The sequence below is a fragment of the Eulemur rufifrons genome, chromosome 21, assembly GCF_041146395.1.
Source record: "Eulemur rufifrons isolate Redbay chromosome 21, OSU_ERuf_1, whole genome shotgun sequence".
NCBI lineage: Eukaryota > Metazoa > Chordata > Mammalia > Primates > Lemuridae > Eulemur > Eulemur rufifrons.
Window position 1 is genome coordinate 15,636,483 of NC_091003.1, and position 24,949 is coordinate 15,661,431.

Sequence of the window (24,949 nt, forward strand, 5' to 3'; positions counted from 1 at the left end):
TACCTATGCAGCTTGTCCCATGGGCTAGAGAGGCCTCTGCATTCTTTTGCAGCTGGCACACTAAGTTACGATTGGCAAATTCATGGGGTGTTCCCTTCTCCCCAGGTATGGCAGCGCTCGGGAGATTAGGGTGGGGCAGGACACAAGATGGGGGCAATAGCACCCACTTTTATCCCTAAGAGACCCAGAATCCCTCACTATCTACCTAACATACCTACTCTGTTTCTGGAGCTACAGATAGATAGATCTTCATAATGGGCAAGAGATAAGGCACAATGAGTTAGAACACACCAAGATTCTACTAACGGCCAAAGAACTGCAATGAAATTTTTGCTAAGCAACAGGCAGTTGAAGAATTTTTTCTGGGCCAGTAGACTTTCTTCTCTTAACTTGAACCACGTAGGCTGGGCAGCCTCCTCTCTACTCGGGGTGGCCTATGGTCCAAAGAATAGCTTTAAAGAGGACCCAGCCCTAAACAAGGCTTTTTTATTCAGAGAGAGAGAGAGAAAAAAACTGATACACTCAGTGGCAACTGGGTCATTTCTCAACCTTCCAGGAGAAAACTCCTTACTCCAGGGGCCTCATCACGATGCTGGGACTTCAAGTGCTTCAGTCCATGGCTGCAGGTGCTGATTTTCTGGCCCAATGTGATATCGTGAAATATGTATTTGGTCTTCATCCCTGTTTGCTGGCATACAACCCCTAAAATCCTTGGAATCCCCAAAGTAATGAATGTCTTCTTGTATGCTAATGAGTTGGTTGGTGGCTGGCAGGATGGGGGCCCTCACAGGAAAGACCAAGGTGGAATTAGTGGGTTGGGACTTCTGGCCCCACCTTCCAACCTCTGGGGAGAGGGATGGGGCTGAAGGTTAAGTTGGTCCCCAAAGGCCAATGATTTAATGCGTCATCATGCATAGGCAATCATGCCTTCATAAAACCCGAAAGTATAGGGTTCAGAGAGCTGGACAGCAGAACATGTGGAGGCTCCTGGAAGGTGGGATGCCCAGAGACATGGGCGCTTCATACCCCTTCTCACACACCTTGCCCCACGGCTCTCTCTTCATCTGTATCCTTTGTAATATCCTTTATAGCAAACCAGCAAATGTAAGTAAAGTATTTCCCAAGTTCCGTGAGCCACTCTAACAAATTAATCAAAAACAAAGAGGGGGTCGTGGAAACCCCAATTTATAGCAAGTTGGTCAGAAACACAGATAAAACAACTTGGGGCTTGCGATTGGCATTGAAAGTGTGGAACCGTCTTGGGGGACTGAGCCCTCAACCTGTGGAATCCGACGCTATCTCCAGGTAGAGAGTGTTAGAATTGAATCGAATGGCTGTCGGTGGGGAGAAATCCACCACACACTTCTTGGTGACAGAAGTCTCCCAAGGTGATTGTTGTGGGGAGAGCAGAGGAGAAACAGTTTGCTTTCTCTACACCCAGACATGGCCCCTTCTTTATATAAGTTCAGGCAGGTGGGGCATGACATCGAAGCTGGTGCCTGAGCGTGGGGAGCATCAAATCAGCCAAGGCTGGGCCTCCCCTCCAGGGCTGGGCTCTGAGACCCTGCCCTAAAGGAGTCAGCAATGAGGTGTGAGAATGAGAGCCAGGGAGCGTGAACCTGTAAGAACAGCTTGTGTTAACCAACATCAAGACCATGGCACTAAAAACCATGTGTTCTCTAAAATTATAGACTGAGAAATTTTGCTATTTGAAATCACAGTGGTCCCTCCGTATCTGCAGAGGGTTGGTTCCAGGACCCCCCAAGGACACCAAAATCCATAGATGCACAAGTCCACAATATAAAATGGCATCATATTTACATATAACCTATTACATCCTCCCTATACTTTAAATCATCTCTAGATTGCTTAGAATATCTGATGCCATGTAAATGCTATGTATGTATGTTATATTTTGTTTTTATTTGTATTATTTTTTGCTACTGTATTGTTATATCTTTTTTCAAATATTTTCAATCCACCATTGGTTGAATCTTTGGACAGGAGGGCCGGCTTGTACATCAGGGAGAATGAAATATCTCACGGGTACCCACAGGCTCTGAGTCATGTGGGTCACCAGCAGGGAAGCAGCCTCAATTTCCAACTCAGGTGCAGAGCTTCAGGTATTTATCTCGACTTGGAATGTTTAAGACAACAGGATCCCTGAGTCCGCTTCTCAGACCAGGCTCGACATTAATCCCTTTACACACACTCTCTGCTTTACTTTGAGCCTAACAAAATGTGGCTTCAAGAAAAATTTCCCCAAACTCCACCCTTCTTCAAAATCCCATCATAACTCCGTCTCTTCCTCTGTTTGGTAAGAAGCTGAAATTCTGTTTGAATTTCTCCCTTGCTGCAGCAAGCTGAAGCGACCTAGCTTCACGTGACCACAGGTGTGTTCCTGAAGAGCTCCACCTGGTGACGGGTTTCAGGACAGGTTGGGAGAGGATGAAAAGTGAAGGTAGAGATGGGTGATGTAGGCTCACTGAGGTCCACGAGAGAACTGGACCAGGCGAATGAAGACTGAGAGAAGAATGGGCACAAAGAGAGAAGAAGAGAGAGCGAAGAAGCCATAAGAAAGGTTGAGAAAGAGACATATGGTCTTTTAAGTAAACAATAACCCAATTCCTGATCAACAGGCTGTCTGATGGCATCCTGTAGCCTTTTGGGCTAGCTATGAGAAATAAAAGGGATTTGTTCTGCACGTGTAGACATTGGGCAAGATAGGGTCAAGTTGGTGTGGGACCATCTTCCCTTGTGCTCAGGGTGAAGTAGAACCAGAAAACATCATTCTCTATGTCCTGGTAGTCTTGGAAGAGCCTTCGTAGAAAAGTTGAAGTTGCTTTACAAAGAAGATAGATTCCTATCACTATTTGGTCAGGAGAAGATATCCACCTAGACCAAAACTAGGAGAACAGGCTCTAGACACAGACCCACCTGAAGCAAAGCAATCAATTTCCCTGAACCTTAATTTTTCATCTGAAAACAGAGATAGGAATGCCTGGCTCACATATTTAAATGCTGCAAGTTGGTAGCATTTATGAATATAACTTTAGTTGACATAAATAAGTAGGTGGTCAATAGACGTTGGTCTCCTCACTTGTCCACACCCAACCCTTATTCCAGGGTCTTCAGAATTGAGGGAGAGACATTGTGTCATTGTTGGAAGGCTGCCCTGGGAAATTCTGCGGCAGCAAGGAAGGACTGTCAACCCCTAGACCATGACCACCAAGGTCCTCACCATGGGTCAGTCTCTGAATCGCCCCAAACCTCAGTTTCCTCCGAGTGTAACGCTGTCGTGAAGATTAGGTGAGGTCATTTGATATTGCTTAAAGGGCCTGGACCATAGACAATGTCCAGTAAACATTAGTGCTTTCTCCCCTCACCCCTGCCTGCAAAAAATTCCACCTGTGAGACTGACTTTGAGGACCAGTTAATATATATATATATATATATATATATGAGAGAGAATAACGAGTACCAAATATAAAATATAATAGAAGTCAAGTTGGTAAAGCACCAAGCCTTGCCACAAAAAGACAAATACTACATGATCTCACTTATATGTAGAATCTATTAATAAAAAGTTGAACTCCTGGAGGCAGAGAGTAGAATGGTAACTGGAGGGCAAGGGGAGGGAGGGATTAGGGAGATGCTGGTCAAAGGCTAAAAAATTTCAGTTAAACATGTGGAATATGTTTAGGAGACCTATTGTACAATATGGTGATTATAGTTAATACCGATATAGCATATGCTTGAAAATGGCTGAGAGTAGATTCTAAGTGTTCCTACCACCAAAAAATAAGTATGTGAGGTAATGGGTATGTTAATTAGCTCGATTTAGTCCTTCCACAACTATATGTATATCAAAACATCATGTTGCACACCACAATTTTTGTCAATTCAAAAAAATGTTTTTAAATGTTTCAAGTGTCAGGCCTTGGGATCTATCTAGAGGGGAGGTCAGAATTAAGCAAATAGGCCCTAAACATCCACGGAGTTGGATTTTTCAGTCCCCTGGCATTACAATGTGCCTCAGTCATACCTACACACCTTTGGTTTAAGACTTTTGCCCTTGAGATATCACTAAAAATCTCAAAGGAGGGCTGGGGGGGCGGGGGGGGGGGCGGGAGGAGGGGAAGATGTCTCCAGTTCTGCCACCCTTGGTGAGAAAACGAAACCCCTTTGGAAGTTAACTCTAAATAGTGCTTTTCAAAGTGTGGTCTCCAGACCAGGAGCATCGGAATCATCTGGGAACTTGTTAGAAACGCACATTTTCAGGCCCCATTCCAGACCTACTGAATCGGAAACACTGGGGGTCCATCCTAGCCATCTGTGTATGAACAAGCTCTCCAGGGGATTCTGATCTCGGCTATAGTTTGACAATCACAACTCCAGGAAGCCCTTTGTCTGATTCTGAAATGCATGTGTACGTGCCGCCAGCATTCGTGTGTAAAGAAGGCCCCTTTATCAGATGGGCATTGGCTACCAGCTTTCCCAGCATGGATGAAGTGCGTCACATTGCGTGTTCCTTCACCGAGTGGCTCTTAGAACTACACAGCTGGCCGGGTCAGGAATGCAACGTGAAGCTCCGGGATGGAACACTCACCTGAATCCCTCAAAGCCAATCAAACGACAGTCCCCCCCCCACTGAAGCACGACCTAGGAATGCAGGTTCATCCACACCTCCCCGCTCCCGTCCCCATCAACCTTCCAAGACGATGGCATCTCACTCGGACAACTTCATTTGCCGAAATACAATTTGGAGGTTAGGTGAGATTTTCTCCGAGCAGGAGGGGAAGGAATCTTAAGAAACCCCTCTCCTCTAACCAAGCACACTTAGGTTTTTCTCCCAAGGTTTGCTTTTGTGAAGCAGGACAAGAAAACACAACTGGCAGTGTCTCTTTTAGGAGATGATGGTTTCGGCACTAGGAAAGAGTGCGTTCCAGTGAGTTCCAAAAGTAGAAATTTGTCTGAGTGAATGTCAATGCCTGACTCAGCTACGCAGAAGCCAGCAATGCTATCAGGTAGGTCAGAGGGCCGGGAGCAACATCACTCTGAAGGAAAGGAGGCCTGTCTTTTCCATTTTGAGATTCCTTTTAAAATAGTCATCCATATTTAAAGAAACTTTTCTTTTTCTTTTTTTTTTTTTTTGCCTGCTAGGGCATGACTTTTCAGTTCTATAAACTGAGCATTAACAAGCAGTCACTCTGCCCCGTGTATAACACCATCTTCAACATAAGGAAAAGAATAGTTCTTCCCGGCACCCCTGAGATGATTCTAGTATAATCTATCATTTACTGGCCCGAGGTAGCTCAGTCTATTCTCACGGGACATTATGCAGGTACAGTTGCTCACTGCTTGTTTGAAATCATCTCCAAACTTAACTACTTTTTTTTTTTTTTTTTTGGAGGCAGAGTCTTGCTCTGTTGCCCTGGCTAGAATGCCGTGGCGTCAGCCTAGCTCACAGCAACCTCAAACTCCTGGGCTGAAGCGATCCTTCTGCCTCAGCCTCCCGAGTAGCTGGGACTACAGGCATGCGCCACCACGCCCGGCTAATTTTTTCTATATATATTTTTAGTTGTCCATATAATTTCTTTCTATTTTTAGTAGAGACAAGGTCTCGTTCTTGCTCAGGCTGGTCTCGAACTCCTGAGCTCAAATGACCCACCCGCCTCGGCCTCCCAGAGTGCTAGGATTACAGGCATGAGCCACCGCGCCCGGCCTTAACTACTTTTTTTTTAATTGTTAGATTGCTAGATTCTATTCTCAACTACCCTGGCCTCCTGCTTCCTAATCCAGATTTTGTGTTAACTAAAATGTTAAGGGATTTAAGGGATGTTAAGGGATTTTAACGTTTTCATTTTTATCAAAGTCATGCATTTTAATTTATGGGACTACAATGCAGTTTCATATAGCAACCGTATGGCATTTTCCTTGTGTACGTCTCTAGTCCGCTTTTCCGAGTGTCCTTGTCACAACCGCAGGAGGTAGGTAGATGCTGTAAGCACCAACATCCCCATTTTTCAAAAGAAAAACAAACAAACGAAACAAAATACGGAGTTGAGACAAAATAATTTACCACAATATACACAGTAAGTTATTGCCAAAGCTAGAAACCGAATGAATCCAGGACAATCTAGAAACTTTACACGGTCTGCTCCACCCACCAGCTTTTGGACTTCTCTCTTTAGCCTCTCAAAGCTCAAAACACACCACACGCTCCACACGAGGCTGGGTCCTCTGAGCGATGCTCCACCTCTCCCCCTCCTCTGCCCAGCTCCAGGGGAGGGAGAGGCATTTCAGAAGTGCTCTCTGCGTTTCCTTCCCTCCCCGAGGACAAGCCATCCTTTCACCTGCCGAACCATTTTTATACCCAGGAACCACTCTCAGCTCTTGTCGAAGCTGGCCTGAAATCAGTCAGCACTGACCTTGTGATTTTTGTGATCACTCCCATGGGATTATATTACAATATAATGGAGATTTCACAGATGACATTAAAAAGAATTACTGAAAGTTAAATTAAATGAAAGGAATTGCCCCCCCCCGGGAAACTGGTTCAATAAGAAATACACACCTCTCAGCTAGACGTGTCTGGCACCGATCAAGACACCAACAAAAGGAAGAGCTGTGGTCATGTGAATTCACAGGGTGGATGATCTCGGGCTAATTATTTCAATGTTGCGGGAGGGAGCGGCTGCTTTGAGATGAGAGATGCCCCCACCCGGAGCCCTGTCTCTCTCAGGTGACACAGCGTCAGCCGCTAAGCCCACGCGTCAACTTCAGCACCGAGGGGCACAATGGCCTCAGGCAAATGCATTCCAATTCATTATAGTCACCAGGGGACGTGCTTTGTGCAGCCCCAAGAAAAGGTTAACCAAGAGCCAGATTTAGGTAAAAATAAAGCAAGTATTTCTAAATACATGCCCGTATCATTCATTTAGTCAGCAAACACGACAGAGTGGCTACGACATTCCAGGCACTGTGAATGTCAAAATGAGCCAAATCCCAAACAGGTGGAACTCACAATGGACATGTTTAAGAAGATCAGAAAGTCCCCTAGACTCAAGAGCATCTGCTTCCCCCGCTGGCCTGAGGCTGGTGCCCGGGTCCCTCCCTTTGGGGCAAGTCCTGCCTTCTTCATGTCTCCACTTCCAAGAGCAAACACCCAGGACAGGGACCCCACCAAGCTCCCATCCTCAGCTTCAATGCATTCATCAGTTTATCGGGTCAATTTTTCTTGTGCCAGGAAAAACTTGAAAGGAATATGATGAGAGCAAAAAAAATTAAAAATTAAAAATTAAAAAAAAATATACAGAGGAATTCAGATAGGGAAAAGTGGCAGGAACCAGGGGGACCGAAACTCTTAAAATAATATTTAAGGATTACAAACAACGTTGACGTGCTGAATCTACCTGAGACAGACTCGCCTTGGACAGCCCTGGACTTCTGTTTCTTAGTCTGCCTTTTTCGGAATATCACGTCCTCAGCTCTAGTATGTACAGAGGATTGTATCACAGTGGCTTTGCATACACAAGTGAACAGCAAACTAATGATTTTCCGCCAGCTAGCCTAGAATTACACATGTACACATTCATCCAACCGGGCGAAATTTACAGCTGGCTGGTTTCCCTTCAATGCCACAGAGTGGGATCAAAGGGAGGAGCATTAAGATTCCAGCCACGGCGCCTGTGCGACACCAGGCAGGACTCAGGCAAAATACGCGTGGCAAAAGACGGCCACTGCCAGCAGGATGATGCCGTTGACGTTCGTCACTGTCCTCCACAAAGGCTTCTCAGAGGTGTCTGTCAGCTTCATCTTCAGGGCTGCCTCCTCTTCCTCTGTCAACTTGGGTCCGGTCTGCTGGTCCAGCCCACAAAACAGGTCGTAGGTCCGCCTGAGGCATCCTTTTTTCTCCTCAGGAACTTCTGTGCCAGGGGAAAGGGCATAAAAGGATTATTGGATACAGGCCACCATGATGGTGATAATTACAGCCAATTCCTATAGTGGAGCATTGTCTGATTCAATGTTTCCAATCTACTGTGAGGTGTGGAATACTTTTACATGAGGAACCTGAATTTTAGAAAAAGGAAATCATATTCCCAGACTAGTAAAAAGAAAAGTCAAGATTCGATCCCAGATCTTCCTGATGCCAAATCTCACAATCCATCACGGCACTACCCTGCCTCCTTTTTCTGAGTTAAAATTGGATGGGATCTTTCCACCCACGGGTCTTAGGTCTGCCCTCTAGTGAAACACTAATCTCCTCTTCCACATTAAAACCTATCAACGCTCAAAATACTCATCCATGTCCCTTTAAAATCGACCTTATGCTCACTCAACGCGGGTACATATTTGAAGGCAGGAGAAGTAGGGGGCGTATTCACGCCTGCCTGCTCTAGGGAATCCGGAAGGGGCTGCCTGTTTTCAGCACCACAGTCAGCTGCCCGTGGCTCCCGGCTCCCTCCAGCGCTTGCGGAGTCGCAGGTTTCGGAACAGAAAGGTCCCTGCACATTGACAGCAGACTGTATCAGAGCTGGGACCACAGGCAAAGCCTCTCCCCCTGAGCCTCAACTTACATGTCTGTAAATTGAGACGATAAGACCAAGAGATCTTGAAGGCCCTTGCCAGAGCTGGGATTCTATGATGCTCCCGATGCCAGAAGCAGAACTTCTTCTGCCGCATCCTTGCGCTCCTTCAAATCAGAGCGATGTGGCCTCCAGCCCAGCACCAGGCAAAGCGCATGCGCCCTTGAGCTCCCACAGTGCTGCACGCCACACAGCTCCACCACCAAATCCCCTGTGTGCACCTCGCCCAGGCAGGGAGGGAAAGTTGCAACACTGAAGTTGAAGAAAGCATTAACTTTAAGGATAAATCTCTGGGCACTGACTAAGCACTATCGTTTCAGGCTTCCAAAGAAATCTGATTTTTGAAATCTGATATGGCAAGCCAGTAAGACACAAGAGCCCAAGGGCCTCTATCCTACCCCTGTGATGTCACTAGAACTGACCATAGCTTTGGTGCCATCTGCTCTCAGCTCACAGGCTATGTCAGAAGAGCTCTGACTCTTCTCTTATTGCTGGCCATGCCCCAAATCAAGGCAAAGTGGCAAATTCCTCACCCACACCCAGGGATGAAGGAGCTAAAATGATTCTGCACCTCCCTCCTCCCCTGCCCCTCGGCCAGGCCTTAAAGTGAACTTCCTAAAACCCATTTATTCATCCCACCCACCCCTCCACTCCTCGCTCCCCCATAGGGGACAGATCTGAGCTTTGATGAAGGCATTAAGTGAAGGCTTCAATAAAGCTGTCTTGCTGCTAACTTTTTATGGTTTGGGTATTAGTTTTGAGTCATCAATCACCTATTTCAATGGCATCCTTTGAGGCTTCTTGGAAGTCATCATCTCCTTCATCCAAGTCAATTCGCTCCTCTTTGCTGTTGCGCAGGCTCCAACACAGTCGGTGGAGCTGCAGAGAAGGCAGAACAGGTAAACAGAAAGAGCCAAATAGCATCTTCGGACAAGAAATTAGGGAACGAAGAGATACGCATCAAGAAAGGAAAACGAACGCGGCCTCTCAGTACCAACAACAATATAGATAACAGTTCCCAACCACAGCACCATCTCTAAAAGTGTTGGGAACTTAGATGTAACTTGTACAGACGTATATGCTGGCCCTTATGATATACGTATACTCAGAGGCTGAGAGACCGCCTCCAACATAGAAATGTTTGTTGAATGAAGAAACTCTTTTTTTTTTTTTTTTTTACATGTGATAAATGAATGTTTCTCACTGGTACTAGGAAACAAGACTAGACAGCGATTTGTCTAGACCAGCAGTGGAAGTTCAGAATTTTGTACTATGTCATATCATGGGGATAAGAATCTGTAGAAGTGTGGGATAACGGCCATGAGAGACTCACAAGGGGGCGAGTTGGCGGGCAAGGGATGAAAAATTACCTATGGGGACAAGGTACACTGCTTGGGTGATGGGTACACCAGAAACCCATACTCCACCACTATACAATATATATTAATACATGGAACAGAATTCAACTTGTACCCCCTAAATCTATTAAAATTTTTAAAAGTAGAGTGTAAAAAATGCAGTAAAAACATACCTAATTCTCTTTTTAAAAAATCTATAGAACCATGAACCATGGGATAGGGTTGGAGGCACAGTTTCTACTGACATAGTCTACAGCATGAACCAGAAACTGACAAACTCTAAAAATCAGTGTAACATGTTCATCCTAACCATGCCCTTAGGTGGCTACCTTGCTTTCTCTACTGCACGAGGAAGCACAGAGCCACGTGTGTTTGGGGCTGTGATACTTTCAAAGACTAAAAACACGGAGAGGCCATTGCTACATCACAGAGGAAGCTTGTGACAGATCCAGCCAATAGATGTGGCAGTAGTTCAACTGCTACGAAAGCAGTCTTTGTTAGACATTAAGGTTTGTCACAGCTCTTGAAAATTTGACAATGAGGTTGAAGGTCTCTTAGGGATTTCATAGGCCCTTATATGTGTGCATGCACGAATAAAGTGTTTATCTTACATTAGGTTAGCTTTCTAGCTCTGTTCCCTTGGAAACCTGAAAAAAAATGGAATGTCATCCATGTTAGGTCACCAGACTATATTGCTTACGGTATAAATGGCCCATAATTGATCATCTTTATCCGGATTGAGAGAGCTAGTAATGAACCCTAAACCAATGGCAGTATCTAGAGCTAAAGAAGAGTAATTGTAATTTTTTTAAGTCTTGAATCAATTGGACTTTGATATTGTTAGAAAAGTCTTGAGTTCTACAGGCAACTGTTTGGTGGCTTAACAGGAAAAAAGATCAAGAGGTAAACCATACTTCGTGTTTCCCTGAGTGTAGAGATTTTTATAACAAGGCACATCCCTTGCTGGAATCCCTGAAAACATTGACCATGGGACTGTTACAAGAAATATTAATATCAGTTCCTGTTTGGGAACATGGGCTTCTAAGCCAAGGTACCTCTGTGCCGGCCCATGTGATCTCATTCCCTTGCACCTGAGCTGTCACTTGGGAGCAAGATCCAGAGACCAGCCCCTGGACTGAGGTGTGGACTGCTGAGGACTCCCACTGAAGACATGCTTGATACTGCCCTGGTGGCACACCATGTCCCGTATCCTTCTACATGAAACCAGTGGCAACTGTGGACTATTTTAATCGTGTGGGTGTGAGATGTTCAATTGAGCCGAGGCCAACCAAGAGTGTCGTGGCATGAACATGAAACAAGGGCACAGCAGGTCTCCCACGTGGGTACTCACATGCACATCTGGAATGGGCTTGGTCAGAAGGGAGATGACCACGATGGTGATGAGGGTGATGACAAAGAGGATGATGGCAAAGTACAAGTAGTGCACCCCACAGATAATCGTGGGACAGTTACTGGGCTCCATGCAGCTCCCGGTTCCATAGGCAAACTCAGTAATCATACGGGAAATCCCGATCAGAAATCCTAAGATCAGTCCCCAAAAGGCTCCCTGTGGAAAGAAAACCCTGGGTTAGCTAATGCTGAACACGCGAAACAGCTGGGCATTCTACCCTTCTTGGCGAGGACAGAGGCAAAGAAATAGAGGTGACAGAAATGGTAGCTCCAGGTCATCTGAACCCAGAACATTGGACTTCAGAATACGGCCAGGGTGTTACGTGAGGCCTTCGGGGTGTCTATCTGTCACATTTCAGCAACATGATTTCACCAGGAGCATAAAACAAGGACTCATAATATCATGGGGTAAAGTGTCTAATAACTGATATAGGATGTCAACCCAAAGCCTTACTTCCAAAAATTCTCTTTTTTTTTTTTTTTTTGTTGAGACAGAGTCTCACTTTGTTGCCCAGGCTAGAGTGAGTGCCGTGGCGTCAGCTTAGCTCACAGCAACCTCAAACTCCTGGGCTTAAGCGATCCTCCTGCCTCAGCCTCCCGAGTAGCTGGGACTACAGGCATGCGCCACTATGCCCGGCTAATTTTTTCTATATAGATTTTTAGGTGTCCATATAATGTCTTTCTATTTTTAGTAGAGACGGGGTCTCGCTCAGGCTGGTCTCGAACTCCTGACCTTGAGCAATCCACCCGCCTCGGCCTCCCAGAGTGCTAGGATTACAGGCGTGAGCCACCGCGCCCGGCCGAAAAATTCTCTTTAACTTGAAAAATAATTTGGCCTCTCCACCTGCAGCTACTGTTACCACCAACCTCTAAGATCAGGAAGAGGACAAGGATGCCCACTTTCACTGCTTTTATTCAACATAGTACTGGAAGTCTGAAGCAGAAAAATTAGGCAAGAGAAAGAAATAAAGGGCATCCAAATTGGAAAAGAAGTCACATTGTCCTTGTTTGCAGATGACATATTATATTCAGAAAAATCTAAAGACTCCACACCAAAGGCGCCATTCTTAACCAAACTTTGACCTGCCTTTCCAGCTGTGTCTTCCATTATTCACATTCACTCCCTCTCGAGCCAGGTGAGATTCTTTACAAGTTCTTCACCTTCACCCTTATCCTTTTACTTCTGCCTAAAAGTTCTGGGCATTGCTGCCCTCTCTGCCTTGAATGCTCTCTCTGCCCTCTTAAACTTCAAATCCTTCCAGCCCCTCCTCCTCCGAGAAGCCTTCCCTGACAGTTGCAGCTCATGTCGATATATCCTTTCTTGAATCCCTTCATTTTTATATTATATGTCATGATTTATCCCCCAGTTGTTAATGTGCCTTACATTGTTTTATGTATAAAATTCTTTTTTTTTTTTTTTTTGAGACAGAGTCTCACTCTGTTGCCCAGGCTAGAGTGAGTGCCGTGGCGTCAGCCTAGCTCACAGCAACCTCAAACTCCTGAGCTCAAGCAATCCTCCTGTCTCAGCCTCCCGAGTAGCTGGGACTACAGGCACGCACCACCATGCCCGGCTAATTTTTTCTATATATATTTTTAGCTGTCCATATAATTTCTTTCTATTTTTAGTAGAGATGGGGTCTCGCTCTTGCTCAGGCTGGTCTCGAACTCCTGAGCTCAAACGATCCGCCCACCTCGGCCTCCCAGAGTGCTAGGATTACAGGCGTGAGCCACCGCGCCCGGCCTGTTTTATGTATAAAATTCTTGAGCTCTAGGACTTTGTCTTCACTGGGCCCTGAAAACTGCCGGCTGGAAGGTCAAGTTCACGGCAGAGCACTGGAGGTGTCTTGTGCTAGGACTTCCTCTGGAGCTGCTCACTCAGCACACTTCCCAGGGGGAAGGCAGAAAGAAGGCAGTCAAGCTGGGAGTGGTGGCTCGTGCCTGTAATCCTAGCACTCTGGGAGGCCGAGGCAGGAGGATGCCTTGAGGTCAGGGATTCAAGAAACAGCCTGAGCAAGAGCAAGTCCCCATCTCTACTAAAAACAGAAAAATTTAGCTGGGCATGGTGGTGCATGCCTGTAGTCCCAGCTACTCAGGAGGCTGAGGCAGAAGAATCGCTTTAGCCTAGGAGTGTGAGGTTGCTGTGAGCTAGGCCGATGCCACAGCACTCTAGCCCAGGTGACAAGGTGAGACTCTGTCAAGAAAGAAAGAAAGAAGAAAGAAAAGAAAGAAAGAAAGAGAGGGAGAGAGAGAGAGAGAAAGAGAGAAAGAAAGCAAGAAAGCAAGCAGGCAGTCAGGTCAAAATCACCAAGATTGGACAGAAAATGTACGTTAGTTGGGAACCTATAGCAAGGAGAACAGAGGAATCAGAGAGAATGTGGACCCTGTACCAATTCCCAAGGAGTTTGCTGCAACGGAGCGCTCCATGGTCCCTGGGGGCTTCCCCTACAGACCCCTCGGCAGCGCATCCACTTCTGCTCAAGGTCTCTGGGAAACAGGATCTTTCCCACCCAGAAGATACAAACCCACGTGGGGATTTCTGTGCCACAGTGGCTTTTCTGGACATGCTGGAATGATACCTACTGGCTCATTGACTCTCTTCCAGAAAATAGCAAGCAGGAAGACAGCCGCGATGGGTGGTCCCAAGTAACTGGTGATAGACTGGATATAATCGAAGAGCTGCCCACTTTGTGCCGACTGCACAACGGGCACCCAGGCGATGCTGATGCCAATCAGCACCAGGATGAACAGCCTGAAATCAAAGCCCCCACAACAGAGGGTCAATAAACAACTCTACATGAATTAATACCTATCACCGTGTATCTCATATATTATGCAAATGTGACCACAGCAAGGAAAAATAATCATCACATTTATTCTTGAGGTTTTTTTCTTCTATATTCTACCTACAGGAAAGTCATCTGTGGCTATGAGTAAGTGAAACTCACTTGACTTTCAATAGGTACCTAGGCCCAGGCATAAAAAAAAGCCCACTTTGAGAGGCAATAGATTATAAGAACAAGGTATGAATTTTGGAGCCAGAAAGCCCTGGCTTCAAATCCTTATTGTCTCTGTGTGACACAGGACACATGTCTTAACCTCTCTGAGTCTCAAGTTCTCCATCTGTAAACTGAGAATGTGACCAACCTTGCACGGTTGGAACAGGGATTAGTGGTCGTGAAGCACCGTGCAAATAGTAGACACTGTAGAAATAGTAAAAACTATTATTATTTTCTTCTTCCCTTCCTTCATAGTGAAGTTAAAAACACTAGCCAAGAAGAGCTTACAAAGGAACAGTCTAGGTAGGAAGGGACACGACCAGCTTTTGCCAGCTCTTTCCCACGTGAGTTTCACTTTGAGTTCTGAAAAGATTGGGGATTCCCTTATGAGTGCTTAGCAGTTGTGCTCATGATTTAATTAGAAAGAAGACTGTGAGTCCCTTCCCTCAGTTTCCTGATTTTTAAGGCAAAAGGGTCACCAACTGACCTCCCCAAAGCAGTCTTTTCAGTCACATATTTCTCCCCCTGGAATGCCCTTCCCACTGCCCCCCACTTACTCAAATTCTTCCCACTACTTTGGACTCGGTTCAGGTTCTCCCTCCCCCAGAAGCCTTCCCCAGCCACACACGGTGTGCCCCTGATTGCTCTTGCAGGCCCATGGCAGAGTCTGGAATGGTTTCACATCACTGTGAGCTTATCCATGGCAGGGACAAGCCCTAGGGCCACAGCCACGGGATGCACAAAAATCTGAACCCCCACACCATCTCAGGGCCATGGGATCCAGATACAAGCAAAGCAACAAAATGGTTTTCTTTCCCAGTTTGCATTCAAGCCATGTAAATAACAGGAAAAGTGAGTGCATTTCTAAGGAAAAACCAGCCCACGTAATAGTGTGGCTACCTATGGTGCAGAGAAATAGATTCTGACCTGGTCAGACCTCCCCTGGGTGCCAGGTGTCTTGTCCCCTGAACATGGCCTGCCATTTTTCCTTTCCTTCCTTCTCCCTAATCTCGCTGACTACAGCAATGAGGTAGCAACACATACTCTTCCTGCACTCACTGGGAACTTTACCCTCCGCTGACATCCCAGGGACTTGTTCCCTCTGTCCTGAGGAGGTTGACCTGCCACAGCCCCATGGAGAGACACAGCAGAGCTCCTGTTAATGCTCTATCTGGAGTTATCTGCTTGCTCCATGGGTGACCATGATAATGAGCACATTCAGCCCTGTTTTATGTATATTGTTGTGTCTGTCAGCCCATTTGACAACAGTAAATGAGCACATAGCTTGATATTTTAGACTTTGCAGAGCAGATTCACAAGCACAATCCCATTTGATCTTCACAATGATCCTGCAAAATGTTGTACCATGCGGTTGAGGCATCAAAGGCATTTGGGTCTCAAAGACGTCCAGAGCAGAGAGCTGCAGTGTTGGGGGCTGGGAAGGACAGCGTGGGGCAGAATAAAGAGCCCTGGACAAGGACTCAGCTCGCTGCAGATTCCAGTCCTGGTTCTGTACTGTCCAGGCTGCTTGGGTTTAAGCAGGATGAGCCTCAATTTGCTCACTGATAGCCTGAGGGTTTGATTAGATGATCTCTTACATCTTTCTAACTCCACAGGGGCATTGTTCAGTGATCTCCAATTTCAAGTTAACTGCCTCTGAAGGGCAAATATAACCAGCCACAGAGGTTACTCCCATTTCCCCCTGGGCATTTGCCAGTCTTCCCCAGCTCAATGGGGAGCACAGGTGGAACCTCTCTGATCATTCAAGTGTCCGTGGTACCCGGCAGGGGGAAGCTGTATTTACCTTCCTGCGATCATGAGCTCTTTCTCCGATGCTCCCTTCCGCACCTTGGTGTAGATGTCCATGGTGAAGAGGGTGCTGGCGCTGTTGAAGATGGAGGTCAGGGAGCTCATGAGAGAGGCCAGCATGACCGACAGCATCAGGCCTCGCAGCCCTGGAAGAGAAGGAGGTTCTGAGTGGCACACACAGCACCCTCAGCTCTGTTGTGCCTAGAAAATATGAGGACTCAAGGTTTCTTTGCCTTCTGAAACCACGCCATGTTCTCCAGTTTATCTCCCCAGAAAGACTGGAAGTTTAAAGAAGTGGACTATGGCTTTAAATTATATTATAAGCCCACAGCAGCCAACAAGGAGCTAAAAACACAGTATTTATGAGGTGAGTATTTTGCAAGTAGATGATGATGATAATGATGGTGGTGGTGGTGGTGGTGGTGGTGGGTGGGGGTGTGTGTGTGTATATGTTTCCATCAGAGGAGACTTTCATAAGTTCTCTCACCCAAAAGGTTCGTGATATAGCAAAAGAGATTTAAACTAGGATTCAAACTATGAGATTTTCAACAAAGTGAAAAGACAGCCAAAGAATGGGAGAAAATATGTGTAAATGATTTATCTGATAAGGGTCTAGCACACAGAACATATTAAGAACTCTTACGACTCATTTTAAAAAAAAACCAAATAACCCAATTTAAAATGGCAGAACAGACGCTTCTCCAGAGATATATAAGCGGCCAATAATGACATGAAAAGATGCTCGACATCAGGGAAATTCAAATCAAAGCCACAATGACATACTACTTCACACCCACTAGGATGGCTACACTAAAAATTAAAATGCGGATAATAACAGCTGAAATCTGCCTCTCTGGAGCTTCACATGCAGGCCTCATGCTGCCCAGCCCAACAGGTCCGACTCTTCACTTTACCGTCTTTCATATTTTCAAAGACAGCTCATGCCCCCTCGAACTCTCTCTTCCCTAAGCTACATACCCTCTGTTGCTTTCAATATTCCTATGAAATTGCGTTTGGGGGACCCAGATATACAGAACTTGACTTATTTCTCTATTAAACTTCACTTTGTTAGATTTGAGTCAACGTTCACGCCTCTAGAGGTCTTTTTTGGAACATGAGTCTGTCATTTCTCTAGGTTTTGGGTCTGTAAGAACGGTACGGTCTCAGGGGCCGATCACTTTTCAACATGAATGATAAAGGCTGTCTCTTTCAGTTATGATGTCCTTGGTTGGGAGGTTTCTTTTAAATGATTCCTCTGGAGTTTGTGTAATGTAGATCACAGACTATTGGAGCTATGGAAGGAGGTATAAAGATCATCTAGTCAAACTCTCTCTCGGTGTTTCAGTTGATAGAACAAAGGTCTGTTGCCAGGAGGGAGTAGGTCGGGCTTCCAGGCCTAGCTCTGCCATTTGCTCCGGGTCACTTCACCCTGGAACGGGTAAACTGGAATAGAATTCTCCCCTCTGTTCTATACTCTTTTCAAACCCTCATTCATTTATTCACTCAACAAATATTTGTTGAACATAATTTTACAGAAGTCCAGGCAAGAAATAATGGTATATCAGACTAGGGCAACAGCAGTAAAAATAGAGAGAGGTAGATGAATATACGAGATATTTAGGAAACAAAAGAGACACACTTTGATGTGGGTTGGTGCAGGAACATTTGCTGGCTGAGTAGAGGAGGCTGAATCTCCAAATAGGACACAAAGGAAGAAATGAAGAGGATGGAGGGGAAAAAGGGACAAATGGGAGAATATATATAGTGTTATGGAATCCAAGGGAAGAGAATAAGTCAAGAAGGGTGGGTGATCAATGATGCTGAATGCTACTGAGAGATCACATATAGTGAGGAATGAAAAATATCTGCTTGACCCAGCAGAGGGAGGTCATCAAGGAATTCAGTATTTATGGAAGCCAGACTGTAGCCAAAAGGGAGGGAACAGCAACGGCACGTGTAAGCAGAGAATTGTGCTGTTCTGCATGCCACACGTCTTCCCGCTGTGCGTAGTGTTCAGAGCCACGGTCCTCACTTGGGTTGGGGAGGTCTGCCAGTCTGAAGAAATAACATAAACCCCCCCACAGAGGCCAGTGCCATCCAAGCCAGAACTCCAGAAGAGCCGTTGTGACCTTTGCTAATCGCACCCTTAATTAATAAGCAGCCTGGCTCAGTGGAATAGTTAACTATTACTCCCATTTTTATAGACTTTGAATGCAAATGGTTTGCCCAAGATCATGCATGAAGTCTGTGGTTTAAAAAAACAAAAGACCCCTCCCAAATTCCTCAATTCCAGCCTTGAGCACAGTTAAGTAAACCAGATGGCAGACACCAAGTTGCTGCATGACCTTGAACAAAGCACTTCTGCTCTGAGGACTCAGTTTCCTTAACTGTAAAAATGAAGGAGTTTGGATGGTTTCTACATTTCTTTACAGTAATAAAATTTTATAAGTTTATTCTAAGTCTTCCTGGCTAATAACTTTGAGTCTCCTGAGATCCCCTAACCTAACAAGATTTGCACCCCGTGAGTCAGAATTAGGAGATTTTGCTTCAATGTGAAACAAGAACAACATGGTTAACCCCAAATCTCTCACTATTCCAGATGGATTCAAACTCCTGGGCTCAAGCGATCCTCCTGCCTCAGCCTCCAGAGTAGCTGGGACTACAGGCATGCACCACCATGCCTGGCTGGGTACCATATTCTTTTTAGTGAGAACTCCCCTTGAATCCCATCTGTGTACTGTCTCAAACTTCCTCATTCTAAAGCTAAAATCTTGCCTTTTTCTCCATGTATTTCCTTGGAACAGCCTAGAAGTCAATTCATTCTCCAAGTAAAACTCCCTTGGACCTAGGATGCTTAGTTCAAGAGCTCACGTCAATATCTGTTGGAGAGCTTTTTTTAAATATATTTTCAACTGGCAAACAAACATTGTATATATCTGTCATGTACAACATGATGTTTTGAAATATGTCTCCATTGTGGAGTAGCTAAATTGAGCTAATTAACAAATGCATTGCCTCACATGCTTATCATTTTTTGTGCTGAGAACACTTACAATCTACTCCCTTAGCAATTTTTAAGTCTACAGTACATTGTTATTAACTGTAGTCACCATGTTATACAATGGATCTCCTGAATTTATTCCTCCTATCTAACTGAAATTTTGTATCTCTTGACCAAGATCTCCCCAAACCATCCACCACTCCAGCCCCTAGTAACCGCCATTCTGGTCTCTGCTTCTATGAGTTCTATGACATTTTTAGATCCTACATGTAAGAGACAACATGCAGTATTTATCTGAGTCTAGATCATTTCACTTAACATAATGTTTTCCAGGTTTATTCACATTGTCATAAATGACAGGATTTCCCTCTTTTGGAGGCTGGATAGAATTCCATGGTGTCTGTACTGTATGCTACATTTTCTTTATCCATCCATCCATTCATAGGCACTTAGGCTGACTCCGTATCTTGGTTGTTGTGAATAGTGCTGCGATGAACATCTCTCTCTTCGACACATTGATTTCCTTCCCTTTGGATAGATACCCGGTAGTGGGATTGCTGGATCATATGGTAGCTCTGGTTTTAATTTTTTGAGGAACCTCCATACTGTTTTCCATAATGGCTGCGTTAATTTACATTCCCTCTGTTGAAAAGCTTTGAAAGACCTTCTAGAGGAGCATGGAAAAGTCATGTTTTTCCCAACAAGATCATCTCCTTTCCAAGCCCGAATGACAGGCAAGTGGCAGAACTCACAGAGCCTAACTAAGCCACATGTCTCCTTGCCACTGAGGGGAGACGTGTTCAGAAACTGAGGACACCTGCAATGAAGTTTTCTCTACTGGCCTCCCCACCACCCCCAGGCTCAGAAATGGCTTTGCCCCAGAAGGCCCACAGACATCTAGGTGGTGCCTAAACCCAACTGGCCTCCCAAAAAAGACCCCACCCTCAGCCTTCCAAGAAAGACTCTCACCGTCAGGCATGAGCTCCACCACCAAAGTTGGGTAGGCAATGTTGGTGCAGCCAACCCTGGTGCCGCAGTATTTCTCACATTCCGAGGGGAGGACGCAGGCAATTTTTTCTGGGGAGAGACGAAGAGCCATGGCAGCAAGCAGACATTAGGAAAATATTTCCAAAATTCACCTTCTGAAAACAAGGCTTCAAATAAGACATTGCTGCCCAATGCCCTGAAATGGTTCCCCAAAGAGTGTAGCTCTCTGCTGAGACCTCCCACGCCTGCCCCTGCCCTTTTGGGCCCCTTAGACCCTCAAGCTCAGAGAAGGGGGGAAAGATAGCTCCTGGGCAGGGGAGGAAAGGAAACAAATGCTCAGGGTGAAAAGGGGAGGGGGCACAAGATTCAGCAACAGTCAAGCAAAAATTAGTAGGCAGATGTGACCTGGAGGCATGTCATGACTTTGGAAGATTTGGGGGGAAAAGGGCAAAACAAATGCCAGTGTAAGAAACCAGGGAAGATAACTCCAAAAGTTCTCTGCCTTCAGTTTGCTCACTGTCCCTTAAGGGAGCAGTAAGCCTTGGGAAGCAAGGCAAGAATATAGAACTTCAGAAGTAACCGAAGCCAGAGAAAGGGAGAGTGGCCCGTGAGTCCAGCAGAAGCCACTACCTGTGTACAGGATGCGGCTGATCATTCCCGGCATTATCATGAGGAACATGGGCAGCAGCTTCAGGTACCCACACATGGTGCAGCCGGCCTTCACGTGAGACATGTTCTTGGCCGAGAGGCAGCGCTGCACAATGACCTGCCAGGAAAAGCCCAGTGAGGGAGGGGTGCAGGCCAGACACCCCCTGACATCCTCCTGCTACCCTAGCTTCTCCATCCTGGGTCCTTGGCCTGGCACTCCTGTGTCCCTAGGGCTCAGCAACCCACAGACCACGTGAGCCTTCCCCTCCCTTTCCTAACCCCACAAGCCACAGAGAGTCGGGAGTTCCTGTCGTGCCCTGGGAAGACCCTGCCCACCCTGCACATGCAGCTTGGGTACCTGATCCGTGCACCAGTACCACAGGGCCAGGATGGCCAGCCCAAAGATGAGCCCAGGCCACGGGATGTCTCCGGTGATGGGATCTCGGAAGATGTGGAAGGAATCGGCCCTCGGGGTATAGCATTCTTCACTGGCGGTGACGTTGCCATCAGAAATCACGGTCGGAATGGCTTGCATGTATTTTTCCACGAAGGCGTTATACCCTCCCACTTCGTGAAAAGCTGGAAAACATTGGTACCAAAACAAACATTCTGAAACTCTCAACACTTTATATTTATAGAAGTTTCTTTCTGTGGATGCCTGAGAAACGGAGAAGGCCCAACCAACAGACAGAGCCCTCCCTGTGTGGTCTTGGGCAAGTCACTTTCCCATTCTGGGCCTCAGCTGTCTCATCCGTACAATGGGACTGTTAACCCCTCCGTGACTGATGTGAGGACCCAAAGCAATAACTTGTAAAAGTGCTTTAACCATAAACTTCTTTACAAAAGGGAAGGTATTTTAATTCTTAAAAGAAAGACCTTGGTTTTGCACCATTTGCAAAGAGTATTTTTTCCCTCACCCCTTGCAGTCAACCACGGCCTTTGGAACCCCAGACCCAGACCTAGAGACACACACAGTGGCCTTCGGGACCCTGGACACAGACCTACCAACCCTGATCCCAACAATGTGGTGAGAGGGACAGAAAATGGGTGAGAAATCTGGAACTCTGCCACCTCCCCACTGTGTGTCCTGGAGTAAGTTGCTCCTGTCCCTGCCTTGCTGACCCCCAGGGCCTTCTGGGAAAAACCAGATGGAAGTTCTTGGGAAGCAGAAGAGTACAGAGCAGAAAAGAATCTTTGCAGGACACGCAGAGAGCCTTGTGCACCCCAAAACAAAAATGTACTTTCTATCCTCCCATAACAAGTACCCCTAGATCTAGGGTTTCTGATCTAGGATTTCACAGACAAGCAAAATTTCAAAAAGTTGGGAGGGCCAACGTTGAGTAGCCAAGTTTTTAATTTTGTCAGATAAGGGCATTAAAAGGAAAATTACCACAACAATTCATAAAAGAAAGGACATTTAACATCAAAATATAGACAGGACATAATCTAAGATTGAAGATGCAACATTTGAATAGATTTAGCTTGATGGATATTTAGCCTTATCTTTTTTTTTTTTTTGTCCAGTTTCTCTGCAGACAGAACACCATGTTATCACGGGGCCACATTGGGGACCACTGGCCCAGACTGTCAAGAGAGGGTGTCAGGGAATCCAGGTGTTCTCTGGGCCAGCCCCAACTTGAGTCCTCCAGTGGTGAGGAAGCTGCCCCTGCACACCCAGTGACGGCCAGTCTGGGCTGGACCACTCCCCTTGGCAGAGCAGAGAGCACCCAACCTCACTGCCCAGATTGGTGACAGGTAGAGAGGCCATCCTTGCTTTTCTCCTCCTGGGGCACAGGCCCTCTACCTCTGCGCCCACCTTCTCAGTCGCCCTGGCCCCACTTACCAAACCCAGCCAGAATAATAGATCCCACCAGCATGATCGCTGTCTGCAAGGTGTCCGTGTAAATCACAGCCGCCAGGCCCCCTAAGTAGGCAAGCAGACAACACATCTGACCTCACGTGGAAAGCCACCTGTCTGCCAGCTTCCTTTGCCACCCTCCGCCCTCTCCCTCTTGCACACCTTCTGAGAACCCCTCAGTCACCCACGTGCCTTCTCTTCCTTCCCTCACTGGCCCTGTTCAAGTATTCCCACACCTCTGCTTTTTAGAGAAGCGCTTGCAAGACCCTTAGGAAAGGAGAATGTTTCTCCCAACTTGAAGGGAAAGAGCCTGATGTGACCCTTTTATGCCAGGACACAGCTCAAAGGAGATGGCTCCTCTGTGATTAGAGGAAGCATCTTCCACAAACGAGGGCAGGGAAGAGCAAAGAGCTGACCACAGAGGTGTCTGGGGACACTACCAAATTGGCACATCTTGAAGGGCTACTTCTATGTCCACTCTCTCTTTTCTCAGACCCTCTAAGTAATTTCTTGTCCCCAGAGCTATGCGGCTCCAGTTGAGCAGCAGATCCTGTCCCCCAGCCCCAGCTAGGCAGGGTAACACCTCTGCAAAGGAGCCCCCAATTGTTATTCACGCCCCAGCTTCTTCGGTCGCCTTTTGAGTCTCCCTCTAAAACCTCTCCATATGTGCCACTTCCTCTCTCCCTCCCTACAGTGCTTCCCAGTCCCTGACCCCTCAAATCCAAGGCCTCTGTCTGGCCCGTGTACTTGACCTCATTTGAACCATCAAGCCCTATGGCCCAACCCCACCCGAGCACACTGCCTGCGCCCCATGCAGTGTCCATCCTGCCTCCCTTTCCCTGCTCTCACTTAATTCCTGCACCTGGCTCTCCCCTGATCCTCCCAACTTAGCTAAGTCATCTCCACAGCCTGCAGGGCCAAGCTTTGTTGAGCTCCTGTAAGAAGTTGCCCTGACTGCTCCAGCCAATGCTGGAGCTTTCTGAGACCACTCGCATACCTTGTAGGGCCTGTGAGTGGGGACCAAGCAAATATGCCATGCTCTGGGCGTGTCTCTTCTTCCAGAGCCTCCTGTTTCCTTTTCTCCTCCAAGCACCTGACCCTGAGCTGAGCTTGGGCTGCTGGATAATATGAAGGAACTCACCTGTGATTGTATAAAGGCCAGTGATCACTAATAAGAGAAAGATGGCCAGGTATAGATTCAGGCCCATGGCCAGATTGATGAATATGGCCCCGGAGAAGATGTCAGCCTGGAAGGAGAAGAGAGGCAGAGTTAGGAGCGAAAGAGGCCAGCTGGCCACAGGGTTCATGCTCTATTCCTGAGTTTCCAAGCAAGCTCTATTCCTGAGTTTCCAAGCAAGCTTTACTCAAGATGATAATAGGTCTTCCATGATAACAAGAATTGCATGGTCCAAAAGGTCTGTGAAGTGCTGGACTGAGAAAAGTTGAGGCAGTTTCCTTGCAATGCATTTCCTCTGAGCCTTTAATATACACCATGTACTGTGAATGGACTACAGAACTCTTTTTGCCAAGGAACAACTATCAACACCTTGAGGTTCCTCCCAACCCACCCGTAGACTGATACTATAAGCTATTGTGCATCACTCACACCTAGTGTACACAGGTTTGCCAGATCTACTCCCAAAAGCAAGTCTGAGTGCTGGAGACTCCATGAGTGGCAAACCCCGCCTCCACCCTGGAGTGGAGAGAAACTTCAGCAAGATAATAATTTTATCTCCCAGCCCGGATGGAGGCCATCTTGACTCACACACAACCAGAACATCACCAAGCACCTCTTGCGTGGCAGGCTTGGTACCAGATTATCTCATGTAATTTTCAGGAGAATTGTTCCCTCTTCACTCCTGAATTCACCAGTTATGTTTTTTGACACAGTTTTCCCACTGCCCCTCTTTCTCCTCCTCCCTGTCTCATTGAGCCATCCGGTAATGAACTTTCTACCTGGCTGGATGGATGGTGCAGTTGCTAATATATACCAGCAGAGGGCGCCGGAGTCACTCAAAATAAACTTTCGTGTCATCTCCCAAATATTAAATATTGATGCTACCAGAAAGAGTAGTATTAAGGGATGATCATGGTGAATCTTTTGTTTTCAAATCTCCAGATGCAGAAGAAGCTAGACTTCCTGTAGATGGAATGCACAAGTTGTTTTATTGCACAAAACCTAATACAGTTCAGGGCATGCAAAGAGCCCTTGGGAATGGGCCAACAGGATTGGCCTGGGATCTCTCGCATCTCCTCTGTAATCTCATCTCCCCCTCCCCACCCCATTGCAGCTC

The 24,949-nt window shown here is 46.4% G+C and overlaps 1 protein-coding gene across 1 annotated transcript in view; it reads right to left on the minus strand.

Annotated features, from left to right (window-relative positions):
- Positions 1 to 7,385: 7,385 nt before the first annotated feature.
- SLC5A1 (solute carrier family 5 member 1) overlaps positions 7,386 to 24,949 on the minus strand; it is a 53,582-nt gene continuing 36,018 nt past the window's right edge. The window contains exons 6-15 of the mRNA XM_069497251.1: positions 23,797 to 23,902; positions 22,641 to 22,721; positions 21,156 to 21,376; positions 20,780 to 20,915; positions 20,132 to 20,239; positions 16,157 to 16,307; positions 13,937 to 14,105; positions 11,298 to 11,513; positions 9,362 to 9,467; positions 7,386 to 7,928 (exon numbers count right to left, since the gene is read on the minus strand). Coding sequence (XP_069353352.1) covers positions 7,711 to 7,928; positions 9,362 to 9,467; positions 11,298 to 11,513; positions 13,937 to 14,105; positions 16,157 to 16,307; positions 20,132 to 20,239; positions 20,780 to 20,915; positions 21,156 to 21,376; positions 22,641 to 22,721; positions 23,797 to 23,902 — 1,512 coding nt within the window. The 3' untranslated portion in view covers positions 7,386 to 7,710. The remainder of the gene's footprint in view (positions 7,929 to 9,361; positions 9,468 to 11,297; positions 11,514 to 13,936; positions 14,106 to 16,156; positions 16,308 to 20,131; positions 20,240 to 20,779; positions 20,916 to 21,155; positions 21,377 to 22,640; positions 22,722 to 23,796; positions 23,903 to 24,949) is intronic.